The following is a 14,511-nucleotide window of genomic DNA, read 5'->3' as shown; positions in this document are numbered from 1 at the left end:
AAATAATAACTCACTTTACGTCATACATTGTGTAATAGGTTGCATTACAGTGACCTGTATAACAAACAGAGGGCAAGGGTTTATAATAGAAGCTTCTGACTCTTTGCACAAAAATCTGATACGTTTGTGCAGTTACATTAGGTAATGCTGGTTATGACCCTTTAAATCTTAATGTGCATCAGATTTTCACGTGGTTTGAGAGCCCCTTTAAAGGGACTTTATATACATCCAAACCACTGAATGTTATTGATGTGGTCTGGTTGCAATGTCCCTGTTCCCTTAACCCTGCAATATATAACTGCTGTTTTGTAGAAACTATAATGTTTACATTTCACAGTTAATACTGCCTCTAGTGGTTTAAAGCTTTGTATAGTGTTACTTCCTTTAAGTTTAAGAATAAGATACATACCAATTCCTTTCAATAACTGACAGTTGGGAAGGTCTATGGGTTCAACCTCTCTTGAAAAGTTCAATCGATGGCTAAATGAAGAAATGGGGGAGGGGGGGAGAGGGGGGGGGGTGTGAGGGGACATTATTTAATGTACAGGTACATTATTTTGTTTACAGTTAGAAACTGGTTTATAGAACAGAGTGCTTTTGTTTAATGGTAACATCTGCAAAGTTATTCACTAAAGTGAGAATTTCAAATTTAAGGCCAAAATATCTCACTTGGAGAATTTTTACTATTTGTATATGTTGGCATTACATTTTAAAACCACTTTGAGCTTTTCACTTTATTGAATAACCCTGTTAATATTAAATAAACTAGTAAATATTTAAATTACAAACACATAGATGATCTCAAGCACATCACTGAAAATTAAATATAAAAACATACACTTTATAAGCAATTTGGTGGTGGCCACTTTATTAGATACATTGGTTCACAATTGGGTGTTGAGTTAGTTCAACTCAATATATCATGTAAGTATCACAATATCAAATCTCATAAAATCAGTACCCTTAAAGCAAACTGTACATCATTTGGACGTCACTGCAATATTTCCAATGATGTACACCTCTTTATGGCTACAGTCTACTTCTTTTCATTTGGATTCTTACATCAAGTTATCGCATCATGTCACAAAACACACAGTGAGAGATATATCAAAGTCTTCTGTTCAAAAATGTGGTGTAAAAGTCGAGTCATCACCAATGGAACGTGCCTGCTGGTTGCAATAGTTGGCCCACCTTTAGTACTTCATAACCCCAACATTGGTGTCCCATGAAGCAGGATGCTGATGGACACCTTAGTAAAGCAAATTGCGTACCGGCGCCGTTCAAAGAGGACAGACCTGCCCAGAAAGTGGGCGGATCCATTAACAGAATGCACACCAGGCAGTGGCGTACATACGATCAATGGGGCCCCGGTGCGAAAACTGATCCATGGCCCCCCCCCCCCCCCCACACCTGTCTGTGTGCCTTAGGGCAGACATGGTGAATGTTCATGAATGAAAGTAGCCAATCTTCTACTTAAATCATCCAAAGCAATGCACACATTCCCTTCCATAGAAATATCCCCTCCCTGAATCAGATTCTCCCTTCCTGCTTCGAATCCTCTCAAGTGCTTGATGTCAACAAATATCAGTCCAAGTTGCTACTGGTTACCTGGTGACATCATGGTGAATCGGGCTCTGTATTTAATCAAGACATCGTTAAAATGTCTTTTTATTTGACAGATTTTGAACGGTGTTTATAACACTAATTGAAAAGCTCTATTTATATATGACAAACACCGTTATATATGTTATAATATTATACAGCAAGCAGTGTTCCTTTGGGATACATTGCACTCTTGCTTTCTAAATTTTCTGTATCTATACCTCATTTCTGTTTTTAAAGTGTAAGCTCATAAAAGCAGGCCAGTCATCACCTCTTACACCTGTACGACACACACATACATACAGACACTCACATACAGAGAAACATTCATGCAGACACACACACACACACATACATATAAACAAACACACGCATATACAAAATATTTTAGTCAGTTAGTTCCCACTCTGACTCCCTCCTCTCTTCCTCCTGCGCGGCTCCTGTTGTAAACTGGGAGAAGTGACGGGGCAGTCACTTCCACCCAGCTGTGATGTCATCTCAGGGGGCCCGGTCGCGCTGTTAAAGCGCCGAAGCGCTGACCGGGCCCCCTGGAAATCCATAGCCATTAGGTGGCTCTAACAGCACGGGCCATATGATGGGCCCCTTAACGCCTCGGAGCAGCTGCGACCGCGGTATGTACGCCACTGATGCCAGACTGACTGTCAGTCAACCAAGCCAGTCCCTCAAGGTCAGACCATGCAAAGAGCACAGTTTCAGTCTTGAGCAAATGCAGGACACCGGGAAACAATGGGACACAAACCTAAAATCTGGACCAGGAGGCATAGTACTATAGACGACCATTAGTCTAAAATTTCTGACTTGGTTTTCAACTATAACTCATGGTTTAGCAAACAATAGCCATAGTAAGCTTTGAGTATTTAGAAGGAAGGACTATGAGATAAAGTCCTTCAGCTCATTGCAGTGGCCTGGGTGCAGTGCTTCTGTTAGTTTAATTCTGCAATTGTAATAAGCTGCAATAATTACATTGCAGGGTTAACTTCACCTGTCGTGGTTAGTACCAGACAGCCACTAGAGGCACTTCTGGGTGGTTAGGCGACTTTAGGCGTCTAATTGATGCTGGATGTCTTCATGCTCTGCATTAGGACATCCAACATCAACTAAAACCCCATAATTAAGCATTGATTTAATGCTTTCCTATTGAGTAGTCCTAATGCGAGCAATGGCCAACATCAGGGAAGGAAGAGCAAAGGCAGAGCCTGAGCCAGTGCCGCGGGACATCGGCTCTGGATTCACGTAAGTGACAGAGGGTTTTTAACACTTTCTGCGCTGCGGGGGGGCTGGGGGAACGAGCGAGGGGGGCACTATACAACTTTGTATCCCTAGCACTATTGTTTCCCTTTAACACATCACTAACCAAAAATGTGTGTATACTTAGAATGGTTATAGAAGGTTATTGCACTGTCAGTCAAAGCACCCTAGCTCTCTCCTTGCTTAGAGTGGATTATAAATGCTGTGATTTGGAAAAACTACTCAGCCAGTCTAAATGTGGTTTGAACTGACTTTAAAGAACCACTATAGACACCCAGACCACTTCAGCTTAATGAAGTGGTCTGGGTGCCAGGTCCATCTAGGTTTAACCCTGCCTGCTGTAAACATAGCAGTTTCAGAGAAACTGCTATGTTTACATATGGGTTAATCCAGCCTATAGTGGTTTGCTGGAACAGAGACACAGTGTGCAGTAGTGGTTATGGTGTTTGGATTGTTCCTTTAATGTGCCGGCCCACCGCAGAGGAATATCGGCGCTGGATACGGCTATATACAGTAAGGTTTTTTTTAACCCTTTCAGTGCCAAAGTGGGGGTGGCCTCACCCTATAGTATTCCTTTAAGCTGCACACTTTTTAAAGATTCTCAGGAATAGTAAAAATACATAAGATAAAGTAGTCTCTATTTTGTCTTGTGTTTTAAATAGAAATAGATCAGAAATGAACAAAAGAAAGACAGATTCTGGAGGAGGAAGAGAAAAGTGAACACTAGGAGAAGGAAAATTTTAGGTGACAGAGCCACTTTAAAGCGACACTTTCAACGTCTGGAGACCTTGCAGAATTCGCAAAGACCCCCTGATGGTGACATCGCTACTGGGGGTCTGGTGCCCAGGGGCACTTAAAGGTTAGTTTAACTTACCTGAACATGTCCCTCGCTGGCGCAGCTATCTTCTTGCAGCGTGTTCTCTTCAGCAGCATTAGACAATGCCGCTGCTGTGCTCTCGCGCATGCACGAGAGTACAGTATTGAGGTCTATGGCAGGATCTTCCAAAGACAGAGCCAATCCCCTGCAGCCGTCACTGGTGATGACTGGGAGGGATTGACACTTGTAGGCGGCGGTAGCTCCACCCAGTGTCTAGAAGTGTCAGGTGTAGGAAATATACAGAGACAAAGTAGTCCCTACTTTATCTCAGTAAATCTCTTGACTGGGTTGGAATTTCAGTGAAAATCCGCCACAGTCAAAATGAGTATTTCATAAAGATTCCACCTTTATGAAATACAATTTTTTTGGGGTTGGGGTTGTGTGTGACAGTGCCACTTTAAATATCCAACTATGTAAACTAGGATATTATGCCGGAAATAGAACATGATGTGCTGCCAAGTATTCAATGAACTCCTGCCTAGCCACACTACTTCAGCAATGGAGAAAGAGTACAGTGCAGCCCTTCTGCCTGGCACTCCCCCCAACATTCACAAGCTAATCGCAGCACGCAATAATGTAACCCCAGTATACAAACACTGCCCACAGCATTCATAATGTAACCCCAAAATACAAACACTGCCCACAGCATTCATAATGTAACCCCAGAATACAATCACTACCCACAGCATTCATAATGTAACCCTAAAATACAAACCGGGACCCCTGTATGCCTGATGATGGTTGGAGTTACATTGTGGAAATGAACTATCAGGGTCTGGTGCAGGGTAACCACACGCCCCCTAGTGTTGAGCACCAGGGTTTGTGCGGCCACATACCAGGGCCCTGATGCAGCTTCTGCGGATCTCAGAGCTTGATCATATGCAGATATGTATCCAGTACTAGAAACAAGGCAATACTAAAATAGGCACCAAACAAGAGACAGGACAGAAAGCAAAACATGTACACAAAACATGAGGGGAACAAGAACAGGACATGGACAAGACAGGACAGGACTGTACATAAACTGGGAATACAAGACAAAATAAAACAAGAGAAGACATAACTAAGTACTAACTGGCCTAATGCCTCCCATCTGCTCTCTGTAACCTCGTGTTTCGGCCTCACGCAGTGGTCTACTTCAGAAACTCATACAGCAGGAAACACTCTTGACCTCATCTTCACCAATCTCTGTACCACTTCTAATCTCTCCATTGTTCCATTTCCTTTACCTGACCACCATCTGCTGAACTTTGACATCGACATATCCCATACCCAAATCTCACCACCCTCAACTCTCCAATCTCGCAGAAACCTCTGTGGTGACATTCTGTCATCAAACTAACATGGTGACCAGGGGTCATGTGATCAAGTTCATGTAGATCTTTCTTACAGGGGGATAAGCTTTACCCTTTGATATGTTAAGTAGGTAATTCAATACCTTTACAAGTCAGGAGAGAGATAGCCACTCCTCTCTATCTTCATTTCTCTCTGTTCCTTCTTGGCTGTGCTACTAAGCAGACCCTTAAGCAGACATGGGCTAATTTTTATCATGGTGAACTGTGAGTGGGATCTGGTGATTTTATAAGATTTAGTTGTTATTGTTAGTTAGGTTGTTGTTGCTGTTGTTGTTGTTGTTGGTATAGTTAGTTAGATTGTGTGTCATTATTTGTATGTTGTTGTTGTTTTGTCTCTGAATAAATATTTGTTAAAGTAGACGGACCAGAGTTTATATGTGTATGCGTACATAATAATTTATAGAGTTTGGTAATATACCACAAGTGGCTACCATGAATTTTAGACTTCTACAACAAATGTTTGTGAGGCGCAATAACTACCATATTGATACATAATCTAAGAGCAAGAGACTTTATAGCATAGGATTCGTTGTTGAAACAAATATACATATGTGTTTTGTTGACTGTTTTAAATTTGTGTATTGTGACTGACAGAACATATTTTGTTGCAAATTGTAGCATTTATAGGTTTAACTTTGTTTCTGTACAGTTTTAAAGTATTGGTGATAGAAAGGGAAAATTGAATAGTTTCACTGCATTGGAACCTTTGATGTTTTGGCCATTTTAATAGCCCATGTGCTGTATTGTCTCTCTCTTGTTGCAACTAACTAGAATGAAACTTAATCTATTTTAATTGTTTTCTTAGATGTTACATTTTGAGGCTTCCCTGCATTCTAAGTTTAAATAGCAAACGTTTTTTGTTGTTGTTATCTTTTGTCTGTTTGAATAATTGAATTCAGGATAGGAGCATAATGTTTGTGCATTATGACTGACAGAACGTATTTTGTTGCAAATTGTAGCATTTTTAATTTTGTTTCTGCACAGTTTTAAATTATTGGTGATTAAAGGGGAAGATTGAATAGTTGCACTGCATTGGTATTATGGATGTTTCGGCCATTTTTAATAGCCCATGTGCTGTATTGTCTCTCTCCTGTTGCAACTAACTAGAACTAAACTGAATATATTGTAATTGTTTTTAGATGCATTCTAAGTTTAAATAGCAAACTGTTTTTTTTGGTTCTCTTTCGTCTGTTTGAACCATTGAATTCTGGGTAGGAGCATTGTGTTTACATGATAAAGGTATTGGGGCTAATACAGAGTGTTGGCTACTGTTTAGCCAGGTTAACATTTCCATTTTTACACTGGAGTGTGTTTAATAGAAAATGAACAGTTTGTATTTGAGGTAAATATTATGAAGTAAAGGTGCCTATGTTAAATTGTTATATGGTTGGGAATTATCATTGTGCTGAAGTTACAGTCAGGTATTTTCCAGTTTCCATCTCTTCCTTTAAGTCATTCTGTTTATTTGTAACTCCCTCCTCCTCCCCCCTACTGCACTTAAACAAAGGCAAAAGGGTGGTTTTGTGTGTTGCTTTCTGTGGGCATTTGTTGTATTGAAACTGTGAAGTTTTTTTCTTAAAAGACAAGAGTTTGTTAATCTCTTTGGAGCCAGTTTCAGTTTTTTTTTTTAAATTAATCCCATTGTTAAAGACTCAGGGAGAGCTCAGTTTTAAAATGTCATTTCTAGGTACTAAGTATTTTTCTGTAGAAGTACTAGAGTACTTCAAGAATGACATTGACAAACATGGTGGACCATATGAGCTTCCAGAACCAGCAGGCCCCAATTGTGGAAAATATAAAGGTTTTATGGATGTTTTGACACAGATTGTTACTAATAAAAAGTGCAATATTAAGAAAAGGAAAAGCTTGGTGGCACAAGCGGTTGTTGCTGCAATAGGGGGTTTGGCAAGCATGGTACTCGAGTTGCAGCAAGCTAATTTAGTAACCACTAATAAAATGGAAGATGCTCTTGATGAAAGAAATTGTTTTAAAATAGCTGCCCTAAGAACAAACAAAATGATTGAGGGGTTGGAAAAGGAGTTAAGAGAAACAGAACAACAGAGAGATGCATATAGTGCTAAGATCACTGAACTCCAAGACCTAGTCATGGAATATAAAATGAAAATTAAAGAAAACACAAATAAATGGGATAAGGAGATTCCTAGAGTATGCCCAGGCCAGTCGTATTTTATTAAAGAACCAGTAGTGGGAACAAAACACAATGGAAATGTGCCAATTGTGAATTGTGTCCCACAAGCCCCTATAATAATAACTGAACATTTTAATGTAAGAGAAATGCCTACTAGCTTCTCTAGACAGACAAGGACTATGTCAATCACAGACAAAGATAATTTCCAGAAATGGTGGGGAAGTATGCCAACTGACGACTTTAACACCTTTACACATTGGTTTATGAGGGGAGCAAATAGAGCGAAAAAAGGAGGTCTTAACTTAGAAGAATGGACAGAACTGTTAGAATATGCTATGGGTCCTTTGGCTAGCAGACTATTTGGATTTAATAACAGTGTGTCTGATCAGGCAGGAAGAATTGCTGCAACAAATTTCTATTTACTCAGCATTGAGAAAGAAATTGCGAATATTACGATGAGGCCAGCAGATGGTCCTAGAGAGGTAGCTCAAAGGATATTGTTCTGGTATACGCTACGCCAACCTCAGCAGCCTCTGGTCTTGGGCTCACCAGAACACATTGCTAAAGTAATGGAAGCCCTTCCCTGGGAGTGTCAAGAATTTGTGAGGCTTTTTGATCCAACATTAGCAGACTTAGAAATGGTACTAACTAGAGCTGACAATTGGTGGATCAAGCATCCTTCCTCAGAACAGGCCTTCTCTGTTTCAGCCATAAGAACATTCAAGGTTGACTCTGGTAGAGATATAAATGGTAAATGGAGAAGCCAGAGGTGGGATGTACCCCAGAACAAGAGGGATAATGAGAACTGGAGACCAAAACAGGACTTTGACAAAAGATGGAGAGATCCACAGAGGGACCATAGGAATAGGGACAGTGCTAATGGAAGTAATGTAATGGGAGAGAATTGGAGAAATAGATGGGAGGGGCCTAAGGTTCTCAATAATAATTGGAATAATAAAAATACCTGGGAGAGGCTAAAAAGGACAGATAATCACAATTGGGGAGAAAAACGGAGAAACAACAGGAACAGTTATTGGGAGAATAATTGGAGAAGGAACCATAGATGGGATGAGCATCAAACCAATAGACGGGACTGGGATAATTGGAGGAATAAAGAAGGGAATAGAGACTACTGGGACCTAAAGAGACAGACTGAAAGATTGGAGGCAGATGTGAAAGCACTGAGGGAACAGATGAGAGAGGAGGAAAAGATTGTTCAATTGGGGGGTCCCAGCAATCAATAACTCTCATAATTTTTGTATCTCTCTACATCTGTATGTATGTTTGTTTTTCTTTTGTTTTGATTCTTTCTCTGAGTTTTCCAGTCTCCCATATAGCTATACATTTCTAATGATGAGATCTAGTGTTCCCACAGAGCAAGGCAAAGCTGCATTAGGATGATGATGTGTGTCAACAGAAGATTGTGGTGGATCCTTGTTACAGGATGGATAAGTATAAGCTGTATCACAGTAGGGATGGGAGACAGGCAATGCGGGCAGAAGATACTCCAAATAAGGGAGTCAGTTTAAAAAGATTAGTCTACATTTTAATAATCCTTCTATTCTTCCAAGGTGTCCGGAACAACGGCGGCAGTGGTTTAGGCAAAGCAGGGAGTCAGGAAAAACTGGACATATTTGCAGCCCTTCTGGGAGGAGTCGGAACTGGATTAAGAATATGGAATTCCGCAAATATCACATCCAGTCCTACACACTCTACAAACTCTGCCACTAGTACATTGCACATACATACATATTTAACACACACACACACACACATTGACCTAAATTTCTTTTTTTTGTTTTGTTTTGTTTTTTTGACAAATTTGTATAAAATGTGAATTGACAGCCATAGGAAAGTACAGGAGAACTTATGTCGCTGAGGGAACTATTCCGGAGGGACGGTGGGTTGAATTTCTCCTGTATATCAGGTTTTTGCTCCCACTAGGTTCTCTTGTACTAGAGGGATAACTAGATAACGGAGCAACATAGATGAAGAAAAAGTGGGGGAATGTGGGGTGATGCAACCCCTATTTGACTGTTTTCTTTTACCTTACTCATCTCACTCACACTAATTCCTGTGCTCCCCTTTCCTACTTCAGATCTCATAGTTTAGATAGATAAGAGGGAAATATTATTATTTTTAAATGTGCTCAACATAAGAGAAGAAAAAGTGAGGGAATGTGGTGACATTCTGTCATCAAACTAACATGGTGACCAGGGGTCATGTGATCAAGTTCATGTAGATCTTTCTTACAGGGGGATAAGCTTTACCCTTTGATATGTTAAGTAGGTAATTCAATACCTTTACAAGTCAGGAGAGAGATAGCCACTCCTCTCTATCTTCATTTCTCTCTGTTCCTTCTTGGCTGTTCTACTGAGCAGATGTGCAGACGCCATGTGCTATCTTGGTGAACCATGTTATACTCTGTTGCTTCCTTTTCTTCCTTGGTGGATGTGATGTTGAACTTGCAGCAGTGAGCCATTACTAGATGGTGAAGGCCTAACCGTGGGTGAGATCAAACGTGTGGGGAAGGGGATTACTATATAGATTGATAGATTTAAAAGGGTTGTTGCTCCGTGGGTCTGGGCTGTGTGTTTGTGATAGTATTGTGTTGTTGTCTTCTAAATAAATACCTTTTAATGTAGACGAACCTTGTGTAATATTTATATTAATTTGGTGATATACCACAACCTCCACAGTCTTGATCTCCAGCATTTCTCCACCAAACTCCAAACTCTCATTTTACCCATCTCAAATCTCACTTGCCCTAACTATGCAACCTCACTCTACAACTCCACTCTCTCCTCTCAACTAGACAGCATGGCACCTCCTACATTTAAACGTAGCAAGCGTTTTAATTACAACCCTGGCACACCAAGCTGACCCCATATCTCCAAAACTGTTCCAGAACTGCTAAACACTGTTGGAGAAAGTCTCACTCTGACTTCATTCACTATAAATTTATGCTGCGCTGCTACACTCTGGCTCTTCAACACCCTCATAAGCACACTGTCTCGCCAACCCAAATGCCTATTTCACATTTTGAATGCTCCCCCTCCTCCTACCACCCTGTCCGCCTCAAACTTTGCAACTCACTTCACTTAGAAGATTTCTACAATCTAAGCTCTCTCCCTCCCCTTACAATACATCACCAAACCCCACTCACTCCATTGTTCTATGGTCATTCGCACCTCCTACAACAGAAGAACTTTCTGCTCTGACACGCAAATCTACTTGTCCTCTCCTGATCTCTCTCCACCCATCTTGACTCGTGTCTCTGACTGCCTCTCTAAGATTTCCAATTGGATGGCTGCTCACCTGTCAACCTGTCAACTCAACCTGTCCAAAACAACTTCTGGTCTTTCCTCCCTCAAGTGTTGCTACTCCTGTGTCAATCTCCCTCCAAGTCAACGGCTCCACCATCACCTCAACCTTGCAGGCTCGCTGCTTCGGTGTTCTCTTTGACTCCGACCTCCCCTTCACCCCTCATGTCCAGTCTCCATCTCAAAAACAAAGACCAATTCAGGTCTTTCAGCCTTTTAGTAGATAGCTCCCTAATACCGTGGGAATTAGGGAGTTATCTACTTATTCATCACTGTCATTACATTGACAGGCTAAGTAACTTACATTTTATATGAATGTATGTTACTTGATTGTTGTAAGTGTTGCAAATGCTTACAGCTGAATCCTGGCTATGTTTGTATACTTTTTATTTAAAATTGTATACAATGTAACATTCTTCTTCTTTTGCTGGGTAAGTATATTAGTACTTAGGCAATACTGTGCTTCAGAACTTCGGCACTTCGACACTTTGGAACTTCGACACTTTGGAACTTCGACACTTTGGAACTTCGACACTTTGGAACTTCGACACCTTGGAACTTCGACACTTTGGAACTTCGACACTTTGGAATTTCGGCACTTTGGAATTTCGGCACTTCGGAAATTTGGTAATTTCAGAACTTCGGGATCTCGGCAGTACCCGAATGTCCAAATTGCCCGAAATTCGTCCGAATTGATTTTCGGACCAAAACTAATTGCACATGTCTACTAAACACTGCCCACAACAACCACAAACTAACCGCAACATCAAAACACTGCCCCCAGCAATCACAAACTAACCCCAGCATCCAAACACTACCCACAACAATCACACACTAACCCCAGCATCCAAACACTGCCCACAGCAATCACAAACTAACCCCAGTATCCAAACACTGCCCACAGCAATCACAAACTAACCCCAGCATCCAAACACTGCCCACAGCAATCACACACTAACCCCAGCATCCAAACACTGCCCACAGCAATCACACACTAACCCCAGCATCCAAACACTGCCCCCAGCAACCACAAACTAACCCCAGCATCCAAACACTGCCCACAGCAACCACAAACTAACCCCAGCATCCACACACTAACCCCAGCATCCAAACACGGCCCACAGCAATCACACACTAACCCCAGCATCCAAACACTGCCCACAACAATCACACACTAACCCCAGCATCCAAACACTGCCCACAGCAACCACAAACTAACCCCAGCATCCACACACTAACCCCAGCATCCAAACACTGCCCACAACAATCACAACCTAACCCCAGCATCCAAACACTGCCCACAGCAACCACAAACTAACCCCAGCATCCAAACACTGCCCACAACAACCACAAACTCCGTAGCAAAGGTGCTGCTCACAACAATCACAATAGTTGGGGTAGGGTGCCTTCCTAACTCTGACCTAAGACTACAGCTGTCTGCCATTCAGCACCAGCATTGACTCCATCAACTTACCTTATGAAGTAATGGTACCCTTTATTTAAAGGTTTGGCGGAAAACCAGGTGCTTACACTTAGAGCACCATAACCACTAAAATGAGCTGTTCTGGCTGTGATGCTTCAAATGTCCCATTTAAAAAAATATATATTTTAACTAACTGTAAACCAAATGTCATTAATCTAAAAAAAAAAAAGTATAGTTAATGTAGCAATACAGATAAATGTTATGAATAGTGGCAATTAGTGGTAACATGCTAATTAGCCATATGTGTTATATAAACAAAGTATACCGTATCTATGCATCATTTGTATATTATCACAAACATAAGTACCAATAAATGTAAGAAAAAAAAACTATATAAACATTTTCAACACACACACAAACAAACAAATAAATACGGCATTACTCAGATAAATCAGCTGGTAAGTACACATGGCAAATAGAGAGGACAAGCATCCAAACATCCAGTGAATAACTGTTATGTGTTAAAAGGGGCTATTCACCCACACTGTAAAAACACTACAGCTGCTGTTATAGACCAATATTATAAAGAATGAGGAAGTTTCCTTACAACAAGTATTTTGCCCCCTCCACCTGCAACCAGACTGTATCGCTCATCATCCGCTGTGGTTAGTGGGGCTTGTAGTCTTGCAGTAGTTTGAGGGTCTCAGTATATGCCTGATCAGCTGCAATAAGGGTACAGCCTTGAGCTATAGTCCTATTAAAACTTTTATATAGCGTCATCTATCTCAAAATATCCTCTCTGATGGCTTGTGCTTAAAGTAACTTGTTCTAGAACACAGAGAGTTTACTGGAAGTAAAACAGTTGGAACGTTACCTGAGTTGTACTATCCTCTCAGCGACGAAGGCCAGGCAGATCCCGATTAAAGTTAATTTGAGCAATGTCCCCATGTCTGCAGTGTTAGAAGGGCTTCCTCCTGATGGCTGGGCTGATCTCTAACTCAGAGCTGGGACGGCAGTCTGATGGGGCGGGTCTGGGCTTCTCCAGGGATCAGCCTGTGCACACACATTGTGGGAATACAATGTATTCTGAACTGTAACTGTGCACTGCTTGTGGCCAGTTTCTGTGTAGTACTTTTTAAAGGTGAAGAGCAAGCATGTAAAACTTAACGGCTAACTCGAGCCAAATAAACAAGGGCTAAAGTTTATGTGGGCAGCAAAAAAAGAAAGAGTTTGAACTGGGCCAACACAAAGTAAAATTACTTGGATCGTTATCATGTAAACAATATGTAATCCTGGGTACATATATATCATTGACTCAAAATCTTCACTTGAAGTTACTTACTATGCCCCCCAATTTAATACACATACTCCTGCGCCCCTCCCACCACTCTAATACACTGCTCTTTCCTCCGATTTAATACACTGCCCTCCCTCTCCCTTACCCCAATTTAACACACTGTACCCTTTCCACCACTCTAATACACTGCCCTCCTCCTTCCCCCCAATTTTATACACTGCCCTCCCACCACCCTAATACACTGCCTACCCCATTTCATACACTACACTACAGGAAGGTTTCCCAAAGCCCCTCTTCTCCACCTTAAGCCATCTTCCAGTCCAGCCGTGGGTGATCTTCTCTGCTCAAGCAGGCCACACGCTTCTCTGGCACTGCGAGCAGCAGGGAAGAGGGAGTGGCTGGCCTGCTCTGAACGCAGCCAGCCACTCTGGGCACTGTATCACCACTGGGCAGCGGCCAGATATGACTCCATTCACTGCATGCGCATATGCGGCAGCCGGCACAAAGCACACAGCCCAAAGCGGCTCCAGAGCAGACGGTCAGCGGGGAAATTTCCCGGTATTCTGGTAGGCCAGTCCGGCCCTGGGCCGCAAAGATACTCATTGTGGGCCTCATGCGACCCACTGGCTGCATGTTTGACATGCTTGGTGAAGAGTCAATAAACAATAAAGAATTGTGTAGTTTTACTATAGTACACCTATTTCATGTTAGCAAAGCCAAGACCATTACCTGTCAGTCAATTTCTTTACAGAGTTATTCTCTGCACTCTGAAGTTTGGAAAATGTAAAATGAATTTTACAAAACCCAGACTCAAATAGTCAAGCTGGGGCTATAGATGTGTTGCATAATTTGTTTAGATCAGCACGGGAGCTAATGGCGGAGTGCCGGCTGTTTAGTATCATGGAAAAAGGTTGGGGGAACTGTCTGTTGGGCAACCACTCAACAGCTGACAGATTTGGATAATGTTAAAAGTTATAAATTTAATAAAGCTGTGGCCATTGCCCTTATCCACTAAGAAGGTGTCCGATGTGTTATTGGGGGGCAACGGTAGGGACATGGATTATGGGTCAGCAGTCATGGGAAGGAGATGTGGGCAGTGGCGAAACTACCGCGGTTGCAGGTGTCACGGCTGTGACCAGGCCAGTCACCCCTGTGAGTGCGGTGCCCAGCCGGCCATGTGTTGCGGCCACGGCTTGCACGGTAGTACCGCCGGGGC

At 41.9% G+C, this 14,511-nt stretch overlaps 2 protein-coding genes across 2 annotated transcripts in view; both read right to left on the bottom strand.

The window, feature by feature from the left end:
• LOC134609062 (serum paraoxonase/arylesterase 2-like) overlaps positions 1-13,150 on the bottom strand; it is a 49,704-nt gene extending 36,554 nt beyond the window's left edge. Inside the window, exons 1-2 of the mRNA XM_063452441.1 lie at positions 12,873-13,150; positions 410-480 (exon numbers count right to left, since the gene is read on the bottom strand). Coding sequence (XP_063308511.1) covers positions 410-480; positions 12,873-12,946 — 145 coding nt within the window. The 5' untranslated portion in view covers positions 12,947-13,150. The remainder of the gene's footprint in view (positions 1-409; positions 481-12,872) is intronic.
• The window catches only part of LOC134609061 (serum paraoxonase/arylesterase 2-like), a 106,278-nt gene that overhangs the window by 36,554 nt on the left and 55,213 nt on the right, over positions 1-14,511 (bottom strand). The window lies entirely within an intron of this gene.

This window comes from Pelobates fuscus, chromosome 4 (assembly GCF_036172605.1).
Source record: "Pelobates fuscus isolate aPelFus1 chromosome 4, aPelFus1.pri, whole genome shotgun sequence".
Classification (NCBI taxonomy): domain Eukaryota; kingdom Metazoa; phylum Chordata; class Amphibia; order Anura; family Pelobatidae; genus Pelobates; species Pelobates fuscus.
Note: the sequence above shows the minus strand (reverse complement) of the source record. Positions and strands in the feature narration are given on the sequence as shown.